The 24,246-nt window shown below is 40.0% G+C and overlaps 1 protein-coding gene across 12 annotated transcripts in view; it reads left to right on the forward strand.

Moving 5' to 3' along the window:
• SORBS2 (sorbin and SH3 domain containing 2) overlaps nucleotides 1-24,246 on the forward strand; it is a 278,948-nt gene that overhangs the window by 101,359 nt on the left and 153,343 nt on the right. For all 12 annotated transcript variants that reach the window (XM_059721817.1, XM_019481319.2, XM_059721824.1 and 9 more), the window contains exon 4: nucleotides 15,329-15,367. In XM_059721817.1, coding sequence (XP_059577800.1) covers nucleotides 15,339-15,367 — 29 coding nt within the window. In that variant the 5' untranslated portion in view covers nucleotides 15,329-15,338. The remainder of the gene's footprint in view (nucleotides 1-15,328; nucleotides 15,368-24,246) is intronic.

Here is a 24,246-nt window from a genome sequence, read left to right on the forward strand (position 1 = left end):
CATGGGAGAAGAGAAGGAAATGTAAATGCTTCTTTTTGGGGAGATGAGGGAAAGCCAAATTTTGGTTAACTGTAAAGAGAAGGTTCATTTTGAGTTTTGGGCAAAAACTGTGTTGGTTCTTATTTTAACTACAGGTAATTTTATCTGTAATAAATGTCTGTGCACTTCTAATTATTCAATCACTGATTGGGTACTACCCGTGAGATTGCTATATTGGTTTTATACAAACATTTTATTGTACTACAGATCTTAGCACTTTTTTAACATTGCTTAAGTATTATTCATTTATTTCATATAAATTGTTCCATGAGCATCTTTGGTACTGTGCATACTTATAAGACTGGCACCTTTCCACCAAGATAAATGTATGTGCAGATACAGTAGGTTTCATCCTACAACTAACTGTTTAGGAATATATATTTATTATTTATAAATTATTTATGCAAGTAACTCAATTGTCTGAGTAAGGTTACTTGTGGGAGATTGCAGGATTATGCCCACATTTTTCACAAATTGTGGAGTACATACTGACAGTAGTAAAAACAAACCTATGTTCTGCTCCTACAGCTACATAATTGTGAGGGAGGTAGTTCTTGAGAGGAAAACCAGCATCTTCAATCTGATTGAAAGGGAGAAAAAATTAGCCTTACCAAGCATCTCCAATCTAAAAAGTAGTTGGGAAATGTGGAATACCCTCAGCTCTGAAGATGGTAGACAGGATGGAAAGGAGAAGTACAGCAAGTTCAGGCAGCTACAAAAGAGAATAGGATGTTGGGTTTAGAAAGGGAGGAAGGGAATCCTCAGGAGAGGAGATGGAGTATTAATACCGGCACACTGGACGCATCTACATGAGACGCTACATCACTGTAGCGACAAGCTATGGCCACGTAGCATCAGCAGGCCTGAACCATGACGTCAACGCTACTGCACAGTAGAGTTGAAAACAATCCATGTGCCACTGGGACTGCACAGTCATTTAGTATTTGTGAGTACTAAATGACTTTGCAGTAACAACTACACAGTCAGGTGAACATGTAAATGTGCCCAGTGGGACCCATACTTCTGATTCATTCAATTCAGAAATATCTGGCTTCCTCAGATGGTTCAAACTTTAGGTCATTCAAGAAGGTTTCTTTCAGAAAGCACATGTCAAGTTCATTCATTGCTGGTGTATTTATATAGCCAAATTCTGTACCCTCTGACATCATGTTTATGCTGATGTAACACCATTGAAGTCAGTGATGTAACAAAGTGCAGACCCAAGCCTATAGTTTGCCTTAACACAGGGTTGGGCAAAATGTGGCCTGGGGGCCAGATGCGGCCTGCCAGGCCATTCTATCCGTCCCATGGGGCCCCTAAAACATTTAGAAAATTAATATTTTTCTGCCCCTGGCTGCCTATCATGTGGCCCTCGATGGCTTGCCAAAACTCATTAAGTGGCCCTCCGCCCAAAGTAATTGCCCGCCCCTGCCTTAACATCTACTCTAACATTGGTGCATTCTGAAATGCACCCTTTCCTTCAGTGCTCCACTTTTGTTTCAGGTTGAATGGTCCACTCAAGCATTTCAAGTTGGTGCTATATTAAATTTTAGCCCAACATCAGCTTGTTTCTATTAAAGCAGTTATTTAAGCTCATTTATGTGACTGGGTGACTGAATTTTTATCTTCCCTTTTTTTGTGGCTTATCGGTGATTTGTTCTCGTCTTGTTTTAATAGGGGCTCTAGGCTGCAGAATATTTTGTAAGCAGCTACTCTACTTTGAAAGCATATGTTTGTAAGTCCAGGCTTTCTAGACTGTTGGCCGTTGTCATCTTTTTCATGTTGTATAGCATTAAGAAGCAGCAACCTCTCTGATATTCAGCAGTTCAGAGTCCCTGTTGCTCCTTCCCAAGGGCAATTTATGCACACTCTTGAGTGTTGTTCACAATCCACTTGCTGAGCTTGCAGAATGAATCCTGTTTGGGGGCTCTGGCTTCCTGTGTTGTTACAACTCACCTAACATCAGTATAAGTGAAATCAAACAAAGTTACTGTGCAAGTAAAACCTGAGGGCATGTTTTACTGAGCTTAGCAATAGCCAGCCTCTTCAGATGCCAGAACTGCAATGAAATGGAATGGCCATTCCCATCCTCCACAAACATACCCAGGGTGAACTGACCACTCAGATCAAACTACTCCCTCCTGTAGGTATGGATAAGACCAGGACAGACCTCTTCTGTATACAGATAGATGGCTTCAGGTTCCTGCTCCCAAAATAGAGAAAAAATATGCCAAACAATTCAACAATAGCTTTCCTCACTTAGCATTATGTATCCTAGAGGAGAATAAGGAAACTAGAAATTCCCAGGACACCTCACACATAGGTTACCCACCTTGATAGAGTATTTTGTTGCGCACTGTGCTTAGTCTGTATTTTAGGGAAAATGTCTATGTCCTTGTTTTCAGTAGACTACCTGGAGTTTTTTGTGGCCCTGTATTTATTGCATATATATACTAAACATATTGGGTATATAATATGATTGTTTTTGTCTTACCTTAGTAAGACTTTTAAAATAAACAATTACAGCTTTAATAAATTCTACCCAATTCTTCATATGAAACCAGCGTTGTCCATTTTCACAGTACAATTAATCAATCAAAATCTGCTAGCAGCTGTCACAGCAAATGAAGACTGTAGGCATTTTTTCCCTGAATTTCCTATTCCTTTTTGTTTCAGAGATTTCATAGGCATGAGGGCTGGAAGGGACCTTGCATGATCATTGGGTTCAGCCCCCTGCCCAAGGGGCAGGAAGTTAGCTGGGGTCAGATCACCCCACCAAGTTAAGCATCCAAGCATTTCTTAAAGGTATCCAGAGTAGGTGCTTGCAACACTTCTGCGGCGAGTCTATTCCAGACTCTGGAGACTCGGATGGTAAAGAAGTTTTTCCTTATGTCCAGTCTAAAATGGTCTTCCAGCAGTTTGTGGCTGTTAGACCTTGTCTTCCTGAGGGGTGCCCTGGTGAACAGACATCCTCCCAGTTCCTGTTGCACACCCCTAATATACTTACAGGCTGCCACCAAGTCACCCCTGAGCCTTCGCTTTTCCAGGCTGAAGAGTCCCATGCCTATCAGCCTCTCCTCACAAGGCCTGTTCTCTTGACCTCTAATCATGCACGTGGCTCTCCTCTGGACTCTCTCAAGCTTCTCCACATCCTTGTGATTCATCAACACATGAATATACATTCGTATATTCGTGGCTTTCAAAATAATCCACTCTTTTGAGACCAGGGTTTCACTACCCTAAAGTACTTCACTAATGTCCTGGCCAAAAATGTACACATGCTGCACTGCCTCACTTGGAGTTTTGTAGAAAGGTTCAAACTTGAGCATACCAGTAGATTTTACATGTTTCTGGATAGTGACAAGAAGTGCATCTTTTGTCTCTTTTACAAGAAAGAAAAAAACATAATCTCAATAGCAGTAGGCCTTCCTAATGACATTTTATAGAGTGCCACAAATTTAAAAGGAACTTTAGAGAAAATGTTGGAAGTGGAGATCTCTTCTCCAGAGAGTTTACAGGGAAATTTAAGGAAATATCGTATGAGGACAAGAGCTCAAATGCAAGAAAGCAGAGACACATCACCAATGAAGGGAGTGTAGGAAGGTTTCAACAAAACAAGAATCTGAAGTATTGATGTGCAGAGGGTGGGAGGCTCTTTCAAGTTACAGTGTGTCATGAAACAAAAATAAAACTAGGAGTGGGAGATAAAGACAAAATCTTGTTTGCATGACTTAGAAATCTGAGGCCTTTTTTGTTTTGTTTTAGCCTAAGAAAAACTATGGCCCCCTCTACATGCTACATGTATTATTCAAGTACCTGGTTAATTGCTCAATTAATTTAAACTGGCTACACATGCAAATTATCTATGGTGCCTTAAAAAGGTCCAACTATCTATAAAGTTATTTCTGGAAAATGTGTAATAACTTTATAGCTGGTTTCTATTTGGCTTTGATTTGTAGATGTAGCCTGTGCCCCCACAGCTGGGAGCCCTGTCCACTGATCAAAGCCTCCAGCTGGTAGGGTTCATGTGTACCCCCTAAGACTGGGATATCCCAATTTATGCTGGATCCCAGCCACGGGAATACATGCCACCTCATCTGGAAGCCCCATTAGCTGATAAGACTCCTAGCCATGGGGGTGCCCCATGCATCCCGCAGCTAGGAGTTTGCAACTGCTGCAGTTTCCAAGCTGTGGGGGTATGTGGGGTACCCCCATAACTAAGAACTCCATCAGCTGAGTGGATTCCCAGCTACAGGAGCTCTTGTGAATGTAGGGGGACCTTGAGATCAGGCTCCCCCTGCACCGGCAGTAAAGCGTGATGGGATCTGATTTACAATCCCACAATCACTCCTCCTGCCGTGCACATGTGGCATGCCAGCGGGTGTGATTGTGTGGATCATGCATTAGATGCCTGCACATGTAGAGGAGGTCTATATCACATGAACTCTGCTAAGGTACTTGAGACCCGGCACTGCAATTTTTTAGTAGGTAAGTTAGGCTTTGTGTTCCCGAACTGAAGAAACAGCGGGTGGAACGTAATTTCCTTGTTCCCCAAGGATTTTTGAGAGTTCATAATTTTTTTCTAGGATGAGTTGTTAAATTAAATTTATTTTTAAACTTAGATGCAGGAAGGTGTCCCACAAACATGAAGCAATTGAGTTATATTGGTTAAATCAATCTAAATTGTTTGATATGGCACCCCTATAATTGCATTTAATTTAGAGATAAGAAAGTCTTTGTATATTTATTAAATTTTAAGTGATATTTTTAAGTATATTTGAGACTGTCATCTGCAGAATTGTATTTTCTTTCTCTTAGTTGCTTTATGCAGCAAACTTCCAACATTACCTTCCATAGCCAGACTGCTGTATTTGCTCACTGTGTATGCTGATCTGTGGAGTTTTTCAGTTGTCATTTAAGAACCAGACTGGAAATAATTTTGTGAGTTTCTTTGAAGTTATATATAAGAATTTCCTCTCATCATGTACCACTGGTGTTCAGGTAACAAATTTAATAGCTTATTGTGAGAGACATTCAAAGCCACTTAAATCATTTGGCTTAGTTTGGCTCTGGCAGAACACTAACAATCTAAAAATCACACTTCTGTCAGATTTTTTTTGTACTGTTTTTATAACTAAATTCTGCAACTATAGCATCTGGAAATGAATGAGAGAAACAATGTCTGTTTTTTCAGTTTATTAATTTGGTGCACTTGGCAACTTTTTGTGTATGGTCTCTCACTGTTTCTCTTATATATTCATTTAGTTTGCACAATATGTGGTTGTCTTTCAAAAAAATGAAAGAATACATTAGAAAAACGCGTAAAATGTGCTATTTTTTTTACTATCCTTGCCCCAAATTAGTAGATGAAATATCTATAACTACTCTTAACTCGGTTTTTATGTTGATTACATTTCCAGGTTCACACTCTTCTTTTAAGAGTGCTCTTTTTTAAAGAATGCTTAACATTTTCATACAGGTCCCTTAAAAAACTGATCCTAAAAAATTAAAGTGGAAGAGGTGGTCTCCCCAAGTCTGCTACAGGAAGCTGTCTCATGATTTCAAGCACATCCACATGCAGCAACTAATTGCAAATATTTCTCCAAAAGTTTACACAAAATAGCAGTGTTGCATAATTAATTCAGATCAAATTCCACTTATTATTTACCTGTTATTCAAGTATTTAAACAGATACAATAATATGAGCAAAGCAGGGTAGAATGGCCTAATAAAAGCCACAGCTAATTTTAGTATTTACACACAAAACACCAGATGTATATCATTTCACTTTCTTGTGTTAGAGGTAAAAAATCATGTTGAATCATTTACGCTGCTTATACACATGCTTGGGAGAGGAGAGGGGTAGTGTTTTAATTAGACGAGTTCCTGGAGAGCTGCTCTAATTAAAAGGCCACAGCGTTACATGTATTAAGCCCCCATGGATTTAAAAATGACCACGAGATGCTTTAACTAAAGGTAATTTGACATGCTTTCTAGAGCTTTCTAGAGTGTTCTAATTAGGACATGTTGATGCATGTGTATAGGTAGCCTTATTTGGGGGGGGCAGGAAGGAGGGGTTTCCTACCTCATAAAAATGAAAAGTCGTGGAAATTCTTTGACACTGCAGTTCTGAAGGAGTGTGCTGTAGAATATTTTTAATTAGGCTCAGCAAGATGTATGTATACAGCTAGTGCATGTGTGAAAAGCTAACTGCATGATTAAGTATCCACAGGCTCTTAGGCTATAACTTGTTTGTTAAAATTGTGTGGTCAGACAAATCTGACAATATTACAGCTATCCTTTCAAAGATGTTGCCTGGCTGACTTGTGTACTATCTATGTGCTCTACAAGGTTGCACTGGGTTAGCTCAGCCTTAAGGGTGCCCTAATTCAGGGCTGTCCAACTTCTGACTAGCCAGGGACCACATGCTGTGCCAGCACCCCAGCTCCCCTCTCCACTGCACAACTCCAGCACCACTGCGTCCTTCCAGACCTTCTGTCCATAGGCTTTCTTCACAGGGCAGGGGCAGAAAGAAGAAACTGAAAGAGTGAGGGGGAGCTTGGAGACTCCAGCAGCTGCAAGACAGCAATGGAGGAGCAGTGCCCAGACTGGGATCCCAGGGACAGCAGGCTAACCCATTAGGGACTGCATGTGACCCACAGGCCATCAGTTGGACAGCCTGCTCTTATTCATGTCATCTGGTAATGATCTCAGTATGTCAATTGTGTCAGCCAGGAATTGCCAGAGCAGAGCAGCACTTCTTGCCAAAACCTTGTTCTCTACACCTAGGCTAGGAATAGGTGGTATTGATGCAGCTATATTAATCCTGTACAATCTGGGGTAATCCAGTATAGGAAGCATCTTCAATTTCTTGGTTATGGCTTACAGGCAGTCCTTGACTTACAACATTTTGAGTTACAATGTTTCGCACTTACAACGTTTATAAATTATGCCAGTTTTGGCTTACAATGCTTGATTGCTGTAAGTTTGCTGCATCACTCATCTCCCTGGAGAACATCTGACCAAACTTCCTTGGACACTTTCTTTGAGAAAGGAGACAAGGCTCCAGAAAAACCTGCAGCCAAGACTCCTGAGAAGACTCCAGCCAAGAGCCCTTCAAAAGTCCAGCGAAGTCACCTCAAAGAAGTCCTTCCAAATAGATATGATTGCTATTTACAATATAAATATATTAATGTAGCTATATTACTCATCTATAATTGATCGAGTGCAAAATTCTGGGGTATTTTTGGTGAAAATAGGGTATCAGGCCTTGGTTAAGGAAACAATCCCCATTTATAACATTGTTTCTTATGAGAAAATTGGTTCCGAGTTACAACATTTCAACTTAAGACATGGTTTTCAGAAACCAATTGTGTCGTAAGTCTGAGGACTGCCTGCATTTTTTAAAGCTTTGCCTTACTGCTGTGGTATTTAGGGGCTCATTGAGGACTAGGGTCTAAACCAGGAGTCAGCAATTTATGGCCTGTGGGCTGGATCCTTTGGGTCCAGCCTGTGGAACTGTGGTTTCAGCAGCATTCAGTGACAGGCAGCTGACCCTGCACCATACTACAGTCAGTTGCCTGGGATCTGGCAGGGGGGAGGGGGGTGGATTTTGCCACGCTATGGAGCAGCTGAGCAACAGGGAGAAGTGGTGGCAGCAACTGTGTCCTAAAGCCAACCTAGCCTGACGCAAGCTGAACTATTCCAGGCTCCCAACCAGAAAACATTGCCAACCCTTGGTCTACACCATTTTACTTAATGATATTTGCTGGCATTTCATATACAATTTGAATAGTGCAAAGCTTGGTAAAGGTAGGATTTTGAAATAAACTTAAAGCTTCTCCTTCTCTCTGCAAAGGGTTGACACAAACCCCAGCCTCAATCACTTCAATCACATCTCAGCTTCAGAGATATTTGAATCCAGTTTTGAACTTTGTGCTTTAGCTCAGAGGATAGTTTTATATTGATGTACAAGAAAGAGGCTTGGGTGATAGGTTCTCTTTTTGGCCATGCCAAAGACTTTCTCAGTGAGCTGGGCAAGCTGCATTTTTCAAACTCACACACTGAAATTCATGTCTCTATTTCAACTTGATTTTCAGATGTGCCACAAAATTGACAGCTCCCATTGTTCTTAGAAAATGTGATTTGTGATGCTGTCACTTACACTGAACAAGTGTCAGGGTCAGGGTCACAGTGGCTACATTTCCACAACTGGGAACCAAAACAGTCTATTGCGAGTCTGTACCACTTTGACTATGAGATCTTTGAATTCCTAACATTTGAAATGGAGGCTGCTTACTTAGGTGCCATAGTTTGGATTTGGATGTCTAACATTTGGGCACTCAGGATTGTTTTTTTCCCTGTTCAATCTGACTTTCAGTTTCTCTCTGTAAAATAGGAGTGTCCTACCAAAGAGTTTGCTTAAAAGGACAAATTCCTTAAGTGCATGGGATGCTAAGCTTCATTAAAAATCCTATAAAATCAATTTCAGATTATTATAACATCTAATACAAAAAGGTAGTTTCAATAAGCTTTCTAAAATATATTCCTAAAATGTATGTATGCATTTTTAATCCTTCTTTCTAATTGGCACCCCAGAGCTAAATCTAATTGCATTGAAATAGCATATGCTATTAAAACCCTTGAGCTAACCTACTCTTTTGTTATGCCGAGTAATGCTTTCTCATTTTTTTTAATTTTTAAAATTACATCTGTGTTATGTAGTTTCAATGCATGACATTATCTTTTACTTACCTGATTTCTTATCCCTTTGGCGTACTTATCTGTAACAGCAGTCTGGTGCTACAGTAGGACTAATCAGTTTGAATCAGCCACCAGATCGCCACAATATGTTTAGGCTATTTCAATTTTCAGGATGCAACAATATAATTTATGTTCCTACAATAGAGTATAGCCTTCATATCAGAAAGCTTACAAAGGAGTAGTAGGGATATATTTTTATGTTCTTTCTATACCACATCAGCATTTTTACAAATATGTTAAAACTCTTAGGCAGAATATTATACCTAATTTTTGTATCAATATACACCTGTTTAAAAGTCAATTCTCTCAGTTAATACAATAGAAAACCGACCCAATAAATTATCGTCTCACATATTGAATAAAATCCTTTCAAAAGAAAAGTAAGTCCAGAGACAGACAAATTAAAATATAGCTAAACAAATGTAAGTATTTCAAGTGATTCTAGTGTAGGCGGGTTTACTATAAGACAGTATCATATGAGAAGCTGCAGCTGGTACAGAAGACCTTCTGATGGGGATGGGCCACCACCAATAAATACATCCATTGCTGCAGAATCTGCATTGGTTCCCATTAGCTTTCCAGGTGTGATTCAGGGTGCTGGTTTTGACCTATAAGGTACTAAATGGTCTGGATCCTGCATACCTAAGGAACTGTCTTCTCCCTTATTGCCCAATCATTAGAATGGAATGGTCCCATACACCAGTACAGGCAGGGGGCTGACTGCCTGGGCAAGACCTCTGCAGAAAAGGACTTGGCGGTTATAGTGGACAATAAGCTGAATATGAGCCAACAGTATGCCCATGTTGCCAAGAAGGCTAACGCTGTACTGGGCTGCATTGGTAAGTGTGTTACCAAGGGAACTGATTATTCCCCTCTATTCAGCACTGGTGAGGCCACATCTGTAGTACCGTGTTCAGTTTTGGGCCCGCCACTACAGAAAGGATATGGACAAATTAGAGAGGGCCAGTGGACGGCAACAAAAATGGTGAGGGTGGTGGAGGACATGATTTATGAGGCAAGACTGAGGGAACTAGGCTTATTTAGTCTAGAGAAGAAGCAACTCAGAGGAGACTTAATAGCAGCCTTCAACTACCTGCAGGAGGGGTTTGAAAGACTATGGAACTAGACTGTTCTCAGTGATGGCAGATGACAGAACAAGGAGCAATGTTCTCAACTTGCAGCAAGGGAATTTTAGGTTAGATATTAGGAAGAATTTTCTCTAGGAGGGTAGTAAAACACTGAAATAGGTTACCCAAAGAGGTCGTGGAAGCTCCATCCTTGGAGGTTTTCAAGACCCAACTAGCCAAAACTTTGGCTGGGATGATCTAGTCAGGATGATCTTGTTTTGAGCAGGCTGTTGGCCTAGATGACCTCCTGAAGTCCCTTCCAGCCCTCATTTTCTTTGATTCTATGCTTGTGAACCCTGATGCCAGCTGAGAGCAACCTCCTGCAAGTTACATCAGTGCATCAAGCCTGCTTAGCAAAAATATATGGGAGGTCATTCTCAGTAGTCACCCCTCAACTCTGGAACTTCCTCCCTCTTGAGAGCTTCCAGAGCCTGAACCTCAACATCTTTCAGAAGTACTGTATGACCTTCCTATTTAGGCAGGCCTTTAGCAAGCAAAGGTCAGTGGACTGTTTAGTGGGTTTCTGTGTTGTTTTCTCCTGTACTATAAGCATTTTACTATTTTGTAAGTTATTGTGTTCTTCTATTGCAAGTTGCCTTAAGCCTCTGTTGGAAAAGGTGGCATATAAATCAAATCAAATAAATAGGGGGTAAACTTTAGAAACAATGGGTTCAAATTTGCGCTTTTGTAACATGCAAGATATATTTCTTGACTGTTGTCTTCGCTATTCTCAAACACCTTTAGTGGTCACTCTTGAACATGTAGCAGACCAATAACAGTCAGGGACCTATGTTCTATTCAGCTCCCACTATAGGCACCCAAGTAAAAAAAAAAAAATGTTCAAAACCCCCTCACATCTGCTACCTAACGCTGAAGGCATCTACAGTCTATATTGTTGAGAAATGAGATACCTAAAGAACTCCAGGCATGTAAAGTTCTGCTTCTAGACATGTGCAAAACTACGCAAGCCTTTGACAGTTTTAAGCAAGGCACCCTGAAGAGCACATGAAGATCCTGGCAGGAGCCACATAAAAGGCATCTCTTTGTGCATGTTGCCTGATAAACCTGGTATATGTGCCCTGGGCATCCATAAGAGATCAGTATCCACACTGGGCATGGCAGCTGCTGCTTCTCTTCAAAACATGTCCAGAGAAAGTGATTCTGTTGCCTTTCTCTTTTATCTAAAAGACTAATAGTTGGAGAACTTGCCCCAGATATGGGTTTCTTTCCCACCTCTTACATGTATTCAGACTTGCATCTCCTGCTTCCCAGGAGACTGCCCAAAACACCAACATAGTGACTAACTTAGGGGTATGCGAAGCAGGCCCTATTCGATTTGGATTCAGATTAGGCCCGAATCAGGGACAGTGATTTGATTCATTGATTTGGATTACTGTCCCTGATTTGATTCGGCTGAATCCAAATCTGAAGATTCAATGCTGATTCAGATTATCAGCGATTTGGACATAGACACAGCTTTAAAAGTTTTTTCTCTGTACCTTGAGGTAGCAGGCATGGCTCATGATCGCTGTGATGCTGGGGCACATGGAGCATTCCACAGGATTGTGGGGGGGCCCTCCATGTGCTCAGCAGTGAACCTGGAAGTGGACCGGAAGTACTTCCAGTCCACTCCCGGGTCTGCCAGGGAGTGCACAGAGGGGCGCTTGGCCACAGGGGGACCCTGGGTGCCCCCCCAGACCCAGAAGGGACCAGTCGCCGAGCTGGGGGGAGCACAGGGGGGTGGCCCTGTGAGCTCCCCAGTGGACCCGAAAGTGAACCGGGAGTGCTTCTGGTCCACTTCTGGGTCTGCTGCCAAGCGTGCTGGGGAGCCCCCTGTGCTCCTGTGGGACACTCCATGCACTCCAGCATTGCAGCATTAACAAGACACCTGCTATCTAAAGGTATGTAGAAAAAACTTTTAAAGCTGTGTCTATATCCGAATCGCCAGATCTCTCCAAATTGATTCAGAGGGTTCTGATTCAATTCAGGGAAATTAAAGGGTTCTCTGATTCACTTCAGATTCAGAGATTCAGCCATCAAATCGGGCCGAATCTCTGCCAGATCAAATCAGGGACCGAAGCTACACACAGCCCTAGTGACTGTTGTAAGTATTGCACGCCTTTAATCCTTCCTGTTAAAACTTGTTAACATTTTGCATAAAATAAATGTCATCAGGTGAGAGAGAGACAGTGTATGACTCTTTAGCCTAGAGATTAGTGTAGTTTCCTGAGAGTAGAGAGAGCTGGGTTCCAATCCCTGCTCCCATAGCTCTTTTCTACAATGGTTTCTTAAGATAAAATGCATAGTCTCTGGAGCAGTCTTTCCTGCTCAAGTGAGTGCTCTCACCACTGTGTTGCTCTTCAAGTTGTTCACCTTCCCCGTTTCTGGCCCAAATACTGATTAATTATTCTAAGCAAAGTAAACGGTGTCAAAAGAAGGGATTGAATGTCCTCTTTTTCTCCACTTCTCCTCTCTCTCCTTAGAGGTTTTTAAGACCCAGGTAAGCAAAGTCTTGGCTGGGATGATATAGTTGGGGGTGGTCCTGCTTTGAGCTCAGGATTGGACTTGATCACCTCCTGAGGTCTCTTCCAACCCTAATTGTCTATGAGTCTATGATCCCCTCTCCAGTTTTGGAATACCCGGTGATTATAGCCTAGTGATTAGGGCATTCTCCTACCCCCTGGATGAGTGTACTAACCACTGAGCTACCCCCACCTTTACCACCTCCTCTTGTCATGTTTTGAAGGAAAGATGTGATCCTTTCTTGAATGAGAATGCTTAGATACCTATATTCAGGAAAGGGTTCAGACTAAGAATCCTATTTTTTTTAGTGATGCTTTAATGCCCATTAAAATAGACTAATGTGCATTAAAACACATGTGCAGATAACTATTTCATAGAAGTTAACACACATGCTACATGGGCAAAATATGTTTATAATGCTACTCCAAGCATGGCTGGGTTTTTTTTATTTGGACCTGTGGGGGATAAAGTCTGCCTTTGACGATTTTGGTAAGCTTTTAGAAGCTCACAGTGATCCCTTTGCTGACTTGCAGTTCACAGAATGTAATATTGGCACATAAACGTATTATTTAATCTTTTTAGTATCTCAAACAACCGTGCAAACTATCAGCATTCCGGCAAGTGATAGCTGCAGTCATAGGCCTCAGAGGCAGACTATGCATGGCAGACTACAAGGTTCATGGAAATGTTCTCAGAGTCTGGCAGGCCAGTCTCCTCTTCCTTTTGCCACCTGATCCTTCTAAGAACTGCTGTCCTGACAATCCTGTGGAAAGAGCATGGTCCACCAAAAGTGGAAAAGTCCTTTATCTGGACTGTAAGCCATTGATGGTGGCTTAGAATATCAACTCCTGTGCATCACAAGTAGAAGTAGAATTGGAGAATTCTGGTAAGTTAGTGATCAAGTGGCCAACCTCCGGACTATGACATCTAAGATCAGGCCTTAGCAGGCCTTGGCATGAAGTTAGTTTTCAGTAAGCCAGAGTGCCTAGCAGAGCAGCCTCAACATATCATGATATATTTTCACTATGCAGTACAAAAATCAGTCTCAGAGTAACCCGCCTATCAAGCTGCATTATACTGTTAAAACTCTCCTACAGGCAAATACGTTGTAAAAAGTATTCCCACTACATAGTGCATTGTTTCATCTCTAGCAGCTTTCCCTCCATTGCAGTCCTCAGCTGGCACACATTGACTTCAAAAGAATAATAGTGATTTATATGAGATAAGGTTCTATCCCTTTATGAAACGTGTTTCAATATTTAAAGACTTTCAATGAAACTCAGGACAGGATTCCGACTGCCATAACGGCCATAGCAAAAGCACTCATGTTGCAGCTTTGTCACATTTTAACGAATCTGCAAATTCTGCTAAATACATGTCATCAACAATCTCAGACAGGACATGAGAAGAAGCAATTAAGTTAAATGGTACTGCACAATTGCAAACTATAGGACATATTCCGAACTGGTATAAAGAAGCACAACTCCACTATCTGTACCAATTTGCGCCAGCTGAGAATGTTACCTTTTTGTTAAAAGGTATCAGCCACCCAGGGGGAAAGTCATTTAATGAATTATGGCATGATGTTTGTGGCTTGCTGTCTTAATAGAACTGTAGTATTCTAACCCAGTGCTGGAGCCGTGATAAAGACTATTGTTTGCAACAAACTAGTTGGATCCTCTGTGTATTACATCAGTAACTTCTAGTTAAATTTATGGCATAAGGTATATGAGAGCAAATCAGTAACAGAGCCCACTATAAATAGGCCCAGAAAGTCAGATCCCACTGTCATTTCTGTTCACAATAAAATCAATAGCAAACATTTCATTAACTGTCAAAAGCAAAACCCGATCCTAAAAGAGAAGAAACTCCGAACTGATCTCTTTGTCTATCTTATCATGTAGACTTGATAACTTTTAGCACTCTTGTGTGCATAATGCTCACAACAGCTATACTGGAGTCACTTACATCATACAATGTTACAGGACCTAATTTGAACAAATATGTACTGCGAGGTTCAGAAATATACCACTACAGTGTGTAGCTGCTTATGAAACTGTAACATTAATGAGGCCAATATGGAGTATCAGTAAATAGTAAGAACTCAGAGATCACGTTGGTCTTATAGGTATATCAAGACTCACAGCTAAGCTTAGGGAATTTAGAAAAATGTTTGTGCAACACTGTCTCTCTGCTGCTGCTGGCTCCCTGTCTCCTCTGAGATGAATGTATTTTGATACTTTGATTAAATCTTATTGAAACTCTGGATAAATCTAGCATATTGTTTCTGCAACTAACATCTTTCTCTGTCACCAGATACTAAGTGTAGGTGTTAGGACATGATGAAAAGAATATTTAATCTGGCAATGCCTTGTTAATAATTTGAGTAGCCAAAAAAACTTCGCAATGGTAACTTCTACACAAAAAAAATTAGCGTTGTAATGAAAGTTCATCTGAAACATGGGTGACGGTGCACCTGATTAAGTCCAGAGCAATCTCAGTCTCTGTACTTCATTAGTCTCTCAAATGTTCCATGAATCTTTTCCTTTAGCCTTACTTGTCAGCATTTTGTGGATATTTCACAAACCAGGCTAGGAGAGATAAGCCAAAAGTATTTCCTAAGAGCTATTTTAACCTTAAATATCACCAAATTGAAAGCTTACTGTCACTATAACATCTCATTTACATGTCATAGGGCCAAAAAATAAAAACCAATGGAAAAAGCTTCAATAACATAAATGTAAACATGCCCAAAATCAAAATACAAGAAGTCTGCATATTTTGTAGTGTAAAGAAGGACACTTAGTTACAAGTAAGATTATGAATGTTCTACAGATTTTCTATAGGAGTTTTGAATATTTTCAATTTTTTTCTAGAATAACTTCTATGTGCTGCTGGAACTTCACCTTTATATGGTATGTGTATGTTCATAAATTACTGAAATGTCAAAATTACAGAAATATATAAGCAAACATATTGCCAAAATAAATGTTTCTTATTTTTAGAGGCTTAGGGAAGTAAAGCTCTTTGAGCACTGTTACTGTGAAACTATGAGCTGGAAAAATCTAACATTTTTCTTTCTCAGCCCCTGACCAAACCCTTCCTGCAAGGGACAGATAAATTTAAGTTGTGCTTAAACTACACTAACACTTCTCAAGCCAAATGTCAGATCAAGGAACACAAGGTTTAAGGAACCTAGAGATGGAATAAGCACAGACTAAACAAACTGGAGGAATTACAGGGAATATGTATGTATTTATCCTGTGACTGATGTTGTTCTTTGCTTGTGCTGCCAGGTATAGGTGTCAATAAGCACCTGCTGAGTGAAATATTAGTGCCAGATCCTCTGGAGATTTGCATAGAGTTTGCTTGATGGAATTACTCATGTGTGAAATTACTCATGAATGTGTCTTTGCAGGATCAGAATCTTGTTCTTTAAAAAGGAAGAAAAGCGGGTTATATTACAGCTACTATTGGGTATATTCGCTTGTAATTAATATATCATTTTACAGTTATACCATAAAACCTGTTATCACAAAAGCATTTATCTCAAATAGTTTAGTTTCAAATTCCTGTCCATGAGCCTAGAGCGAAATATGTCTCCCAAGCTACAGCATCAAAATTCCAGTTGATTGCCTGATTCCTTTCTTCTGTGTATCACCTGCTGTGTATAGCTGAAAATAGAGTTGTGCTTGAAATGGAGAAGTGGAATTTAATGTGCAAGGAACAGTGGGCTTTTAAATGATACATTACAGTGCACAGTTCTGTAGGTGACTATATAATAAAATTATAATTAGGTACATGAAAACTGAGAACATCTGCTATGGGAACAGCACTTACTGCATCCAATCAAAACAATAAAATCACATGCGGTAAAAATCACATAAAAAATCACATTTGCCAGATTAATGATTCAAGGTATACTCAGTATGTTAAATAAACTAGGGGTAGTCAGTGAATTAAAGTATTTTGTAATGCTTCCTTATGCTAAACCCTTTCCCATTATCCATCGTGCACTTGATTTGGGTGAACAGCCAGCCTTAAACTATTAGATGTAACTGACCTACACATTTTCATAAAACAGATGCCAGCTGATGTTTGAGTGCCCCATGAACTGCTTCAATTATGCTTATATGCAAAACAGTGAGCCCCTAAATGGCACTTATGTTTGTGTTGGAGAGAGAAAAAGAACTGGAAATATGCTTTTATTGATTTGATAACCTTGAAATATTATTTCATTTGGGGCTGCTCTTAAGACCATTGAAGCCAATAAAAGATTCCCATTAACTTCAGTGCACCTTGGCTTGTGCCCCTGATAATTTTTAAGCTTTCGAAACAAAACAGGCAGGCAACAAAACACTTGATTAATAGTGACAATGCTTTAATGCAGTTTCCAAAGCAGTCATTGTGTTTTAAATTTAGTGAGATACTTTAGCGTGCTGTTAAACGCTGTCTGTGTTATGATTCCATTTATGGTAGGTAGCCTGGTAGCATGACCTATTACAAGATCATCCCTTATAAGATTTTATTTTCACTTGCTTATGATTTTGATTGCCTGGCTGTATAGACTGAATTTTCTCTTTTCTATGCCTGTCTCGGTAGGTATATGTTTCAGGGGAAGGGATTGTGTGTTTGTTTGTTTGTTTGTTTGTTTGTTTGTTTTATTTCAGGCAAAACCTTTCAGCCATTTCAGAGAATGAGGTTAGAGTTATGAAGTATGCTGTTTTTTATCCCCGTTAAACTTCTGGGAAGCCATTCTTAGCCAAGCTGTCAACACGTGTGATTTAGAACAGAGACTTGAAATCTGGGGTGGTGGTGGCCTTTGTGTCAGGGATCTGCCCTTTACCATAACCTGTGAAAACTGACCCAAATTTGACCAAGTTGTGATCCTTTGAAAAACCAGTAGACTTGTTAGTCTTTAGCATGTAAAAATGAATTCTATGGATATTCATGCTGAGATCGCTCAAACCCAGAGCCAGACTTTCTGTAATAACTACTGCAGTGGATGCTGGGGGTGGGGGGTAGAGCCAGGGTTGGACATCAGCATTGAAAATGCAATGTGTCTGCCTCAGATACACTCTGACACCCAACCTTGTGATGCCAAATGAGTGCAGAGGAGAAAGACATGAATATCAGTGCAATGCCAAACGATCAAAACATTCTTCCTGTTTGCTCTCTTGTGTTTAACTTCCAAAGTATTTTTAAAAAGCTATAAGGGAAGAACATTTATAAAGGTCATACAATCCAGCATTCAAAAGTAAGGAAATGTCAGATCTAAGGTTGTCTGTACAACCTTAGTTTGACCTATTTGTGTATTGTTATGCACTCAGTGAGCATTTAGAACTTGTTCTGGAGATGTATCAGGGCTGTGTAGTGCAGGAGGCACTACCAAAAGAATAGTATAGTACAAGAGGCAACCAGGCTCCCTTGTTGCAAAAGCCTATAAGTTTGTAGTGAATGAGGCAGGGGATTGCATGAAGATAAAGAGGAGGTGCAGACAGTTGATTGCTACCTTGGAAAATTTTTCTGTCCATAGATAGACCAGTGATTCTCAGAGTGTTGCAGACACTGTGACTCTATAATATCACTAACATGCTGACCTGCTGTGGTCTTTCCGAGTTCTTTGCAACAAAAGAATTGCTCTGTTATTTTTCTGCAGTCAAGAAATGAGTGAAAGCTTAGAGCTGGCATTTTCAGAAGGGCTTCTTGAGCCTAATGAGGAGTGCCTAGAGTTTAAAAAGTGTGGTAACCACTGAGATCTCACCTGAAAAAAACAGAGAGTTTTGCTGAAAAATTGTTATTACATCATTAATTAACTTTTATTGTCTTAACTAATATCAGGCTCTCCAAAAATAACTTTCAGCCAAAAATGATTCAAGGTGAAAAATTCCTGACCTTCAAGTTATCTTTAAGGATGAATCCTTAAATTATAGAAAATGTATAAGGCAGGTGCTTCACAATCTGAACAAGAAGAATTCCATTTAAATGTTCCTGTGGGTAGTTATAAATACGACATGATTGATAGCATGATTTATTATTCAACCTATTGTTATTACTCATTCAGTATTGGAGAAGGAGACACTATGTTGATAGACTAAAGGGTGAGCTTGTCTCTGACCTTGGCTGTCTGGAATGCTAAGCCAGTGTGGTAAACAGTTTCTCTTCACATTTTAAGAATAGTAATGGTAACAAAGAAAAGACGGACATTGTATGTGTTATAATATTCTATGCCAGTGAAGGATTTAGGCCATTTTATCCCAAAAACTGGATAATCAAGTCAGATAATTGAATAGAGTATTCAGAGTTTTATAGAGGAAAAAATGGAGAGACAAAGAGAAAATGGAATACAATGAGCAAGTGTTGCAACATTTATTCCCATTAGTATAAATATGTTATCAACTCTTATAGGCAGAGAGATCAAAAGAAAAAGAGAAAGAGGACTTAATTGTCCTCTGACTAGTCAGAATAAATGATCAAGCTGATTCACTTGTTAATAAAAAAATATATGCTTTTGAACAGGAAGCACAAGCACAAGGTGTTGTAATATGGGTTCTAGCAGGACTGTATTAGAGACTGTGTTCTAGATAATGTGGAGAGGAACTCCTCTTTGGCTAAAGTTAAACAGCTGAAACAAAAATAAAGTGTTGCTGTGGAAACATTAGACTCAAAAGCCTGTTGGGAAGGGGCGTTGTTTGTTCTTGTCATTTCTGTGCTAAAGTTTCCTCTCCTCTGTCCTGCTATAAGATGCTAGTTATGGAGTCGGGCTAAAAAGAACTTTAAAAAAGTAGTTCCGGTTTTTGTAAAATACGTGGAAAGACTGACACTCAGGAGTATTCTGGCATGTTGACCATTTAACTGGATGCTTAGCAGACCACTTGTAAAAGTTGCTACCTACATGGGATCCCTGAATAATGCAGTTCAAAAACTGAAAAGCGCCAGTTTTTACCTTTTTCAGGATTTTTCTATACATGAATGCAGACATCGATAAGGATACATCATATCTATTTTTTAAAACTGCATAATATGTGAATACCATCTGATTGTTTTGAAAATGATGGAACATGATTATCTCCAAACCTTGTGGTCTAACAAACATAACCAAAGAGGACATGTTTACTGAGCTAAGGGTAGAAACAGACATTGCCTGATGTCCGAGTTGTGCCTCCATAATAGTTTTTACAGCAGCAGAAATGATGAGCAAATAGATATTCCCTAACCTTTGTCACACCACATCAGAGGAAAATTATTATTGGGACAAAAGTTAGTCATAAATTCTGCCACTTTATTGTGGTGGATGTCTCTGGCAAGATAGTACAGACAAGCTGAGCTAACGTGCACTCTCCAGCCACCTTCAGCAGGTGCTTTGGGGGCTTGAGGGTCCCTTAAACCCTTGGAACACATGCCTAGCTTTCCCTGCTTGCAGAGGGCCACCATGGAGAATCTTGGGGCACCTCTTTATAAGCAGGGAAAGCCCACATGGGTCCTGGTGTGAAGGCATAAGACCTGGGGAATCCCTGAGGCCTCATGCCTCCATACCAGGACCTGCTTTTCCAGACCAGCCTCCAGAATCTCTGAGGCGAGTAAGTGAGTAAATCTCTGGGTAAGTGAGAAAAGTCCCCGTTCTCTGTAGCCAGGATCTTGTAAGAAAGGTATCAGTGAACCTGAAATTTCATATTGATGTGAATGAAATTTCCTTTTCAAATACTAAATGCACTTGATGAAGCACTATCAAAACTGAGGGAAGACTGGAGGGATAAGATAATTAAAAGGAGCTCATTTAATACTCTGTTTTGATACACAGTGATTAAACTACCTATTCTGTACTGTAGCAAGATTGCTTCCTTTCTAATCTAGCAATGAATAATGTATTTACAGTAAACATGCAAATAAGCATGTGCCTTTAGAGATCTACTTCAAGTGACTAAGCCTGGACTAAAAAAGCTGAAATATTAATATTTTCAAAACACACTGTAAGGTGATTGCATATCCAGTTATCTTTTGTTACACTATTAGCAGCAAGTAGATTTGTCACTCATTCTGTGGATGAAAGGGTGGGCATTTTGTCTGTAATGAGTTTTGCAATAAGAATTTATAAAATGCCCTTTTATCATTCTACCCATATCTTAATTGTTTTCCTCCTTTTTATCCTTGGTCTGGCCCCTTTCCCCTCCCCTGTGAGGTCTTATACATTGTTTGGAGCCTATTTTATTTAGCTTGGCTGTCTCTCTTGGGTTGGCTACACTTTTGACATTTCCTGCATTTCATTGTTTCCTTGATTATTTATTATCATTCTGATTATTACTATTTGTATTACCATAGTAAGGAACACAAGTCAAGAACAAGCAGTCCAGTGTGTTAATTGCACTACAAAGATAGGACATAACAGAGTATATAATCTGTTCTGAGTTTCTAACCAAAGACAAAAGCATAGGAATACAGACAGAAATAGGAGTGAGCAAGGAGATGGTATTGGTCAGTATGACAGGCTGTAGTCTCAGCATACTAGAATCTTGTTGAGAGTGTCTTCCTGTCATTATTTGTTACAGTAGAGTCTAAAAGTCCCCACCCAGGTTAGGGTCCAGTTTTGCTATGTGCTGGGCAAACACACAGGAAGAGGCAATCGCCAGTGTGAAAAGTTTACAGATTACACTGACAACAGATAAAATGGAAAAGTGAAATGCAGGAAATGTACTGTTTCATCAAAAGTCAAAAAAAAGTCCATAGAAGAGCCAGAAATAAAAAGCAAGCATTTTGAAATGCATTCCAAGATTTTATCTGCTGGACCACATCACATCTCATTTGGAGGAAACTGAGAGCAAGATTTATTAAAGAGGCATTCTAGCTCCCAGTTTAGAGGAGACACTGTTTCCCATACAAGATATCATTAACAGTAGAAGGCCTCTTGTGGCCAAAGGAGGACAGTTGGGAATTCATGTAAGTGAGACATAGAAAAAAATTAGGATTATTCTGTGGCTGAGAACATAGCAGCTGTCCAAGTAGATTAGATCAGTGTGCAAATCCAGGCTCTCCTGAGCTAGTCTCTCAAAACACATTCATTTCAAATACTTACCTTGATGTGCTTAGTGATTTATTGCTGTTTTAAAACCAGACACTCTCTGCCTATTTCATGTGAAGTCTCTTTTTTAGATCTCTGAGGACAAACTATCTAAGGCAGAGAAAAGACATATATATGGTTGAGAACAGGCCTTGTATTTGTCCATGGATAAGTTGTGCTTGTGTTTGTTCCAGAACAGAAACATCCTGGGCTTGGCATGTACACACTTCACCCTTCTAATCAGGGTTTAGTGAACAGTTGCTGCTTTTCTGTCATTGATTCAATGATGCAGTCCTGGGGCAACCACTCAGATGTGCTTCATGATGTCCCTGGACAAACTGTTAGCACTTCTTATTCCATAAACCTTTGTAAAGTTTCTTTTGGGATGATGGACAGAGATGTCTGAACGCTTGCACTTTGCCACAGGATAAAATGGTTTCTCCTGGGGATAATGCAATGTTCGTCTGTAGTCTACACCTACAAATGTCAAAGTAGCTCTGCTAAAGCTGACTGTAATTTCTTTAAAGCTGCACTCTAGCACTAAATACAGACACTCAAAAAACCCAAGACTGAATCAATTCAATCTTCGCAGGTTAGTCTAAGCTGTGTAGATTGACCTGATAAGCAAGTGAACAGACATTTACTTTTGATTCCAGAAATGCAACCACGTGCCTGCAATGGCCCAAGCCAGAAGCTGGAGGAGGGGACGCACTAGAGCAGCAGATCTGAACCTTTTTCAGTCGCCGTACCCCTTGGTCTCAGAGTGAGACTTCACGTACCCCCTTTCAATGGGAAATTTATTTTTTAGGCCCTTTGACCTGTGTTAGACAATGTATGAAATATATCTCACGTACCGCCTGATGAGGCTTCACATACCCCCTGGGGGTACATGTACCCCTGGTTCAGAACCGCTGCACTAGAGCATGCCTCCCTACTTGGCTGAAGCAGACAGCTTGGGCCAAGGCTAGCCGTCCACCATGAAAGCATCTTGGGATCTTGAATCTGGAGGTGATCTGGGACAGAAGTTCAATAAACTGTTTAACCTAAATCAGTTAAGTCTGATACTACATCCATCCAGGTTTATCTTAAACCTGTTTCACCCATTTTGAAAGCAGTTTATGTACACTGAAGTTCTGTTGTGTTACAGATTTGAAAGAGTTTCTGATCACTTATACTGGTGTATGTGTAATTTCTGTCCCTAATCTCTGTGGCTGTTTCACATCAGCTAGAAACTGTTGAATCCAAACATTTGAAAATCAAGAAATGTGGCTTTCTCCTGATATTTGAGGAGAAGTAACATTATGCCTACCCCTCAGAAGTTAAGAAATGTAGCATTTACCATGTTGGTCAATCACAATAGGTGATAGTAGTGCAGAGAATTAAAGCAATGTTTGTACATTTCAAAGAGGACCTGGAAGGATGATTTCTTCAGAAGGTAGCAAGATCTACATGGAAGATGATACCAGTTCATGACCAGTTGATTTCTGTTGTGGAGGATTCTGGTCCTTTACTCATTTTGAAAATGCTGAACCTGTGATTTTTCAGTTCCTCAATTTTGGATGGCCAAAGTGAAATCTTTTGAAAGACTTCTTTTCTGAAAGTGTCAAACAACTACTCCCTGACTATCAGGCACCTTGAAGGAGTCACAAGTTAGAAACCAAGGCATCTAGAATCACAGGTCATTTACTAAAATAATAACAAACAGGATGGAAACTATTAGAAATCTCAGTGTCACATCCCTTGCTGCAAAGTTTTATTTTTGCTTGGAGTATCATTTTCCTAGACAAGTATATGAAAAAAGTTGCCTGCATGTGGTGATGATGTTAGATAGCAAGCAGATACTCACTGACAACAAACAATTGGACCCTATAAGCCACTGTTCTCTCTTTTTCTGACCTCATAATTGAATGGATCACTGGAGAGTTGATAGAAAACGTGTATCTCTTTATTATGTAGTTTTCAACAGAATGGATGTGTCAGGTTCATTCTGGTATACCTTGGGTAAGACAGGCTACATATCCATCTTTTCTCTGGCAGTTTGTTATAAAACCTGAAAAAATAGTGGAAGGAATCAGAACTCATGCTCAAGGTGATATCTTTTATTAAACCAACTAGATATTTGCCAAAAAAAAACTTGCAAAAATCTAGTTGGTCTAATAAAAGATATCATCTCTACCACGAGTTCTGATTCCTTTTGCATCTAGACCAATACAGCTACAGCCTGGATACCTGAAAAATGGTAAATCTCTTTTATCTGCTGTAGAGTTTGGAGCACTTGTCTTCTGCCTTCTGTGTTAATAATAATAATTTAAACAAGTGTTGATGAGAGGAGTGATTGGGCTTGTATGCACAGTTCTGCTGCTTAATTTCAAACTGAAGTAAGTACAGAAGTAGACCTGTCCATGACAGGCTATACCAGAACCATGAGATGAGTCGTCATATCCTTTGGGAAGCCTGGTGGATAGCAAGCTAGGCTGATCACTTTCAACTTGCATCAGGCAAAGGTTAGAAGCTCAGCATATTCCTCAGGACTTTGAGGCACTAATTTATGCAACTAGCCCATATGACTCTGGTCTTATACTTTGTGGCTGATAAAAGCCGGTTAAGAAACATCTATTGATGCAAATAATTACCTCCTTGTGTTTTCATCCATTTCCTTTAAGCATGCCTGTTTTTTTACCTGACCTAGGGCACATGCATGTAGCTAAGAACTTGTTGACAGATTCATTAGTCACCTCT

Source organism: Alligator mississippiensis, chromosome 2 (assembly GCF_030867095.1).
Source record: "Alligator mississippiensis isolate rAllMis1 chromosome 2, rAllMis1, whole genome shotgun sequence".
Lineage (NCBI taxonomy): Eukaryota > Metazoa > Chordata > Crocodylia > Alligatoridae > Alligator > Alligator mississippiensis.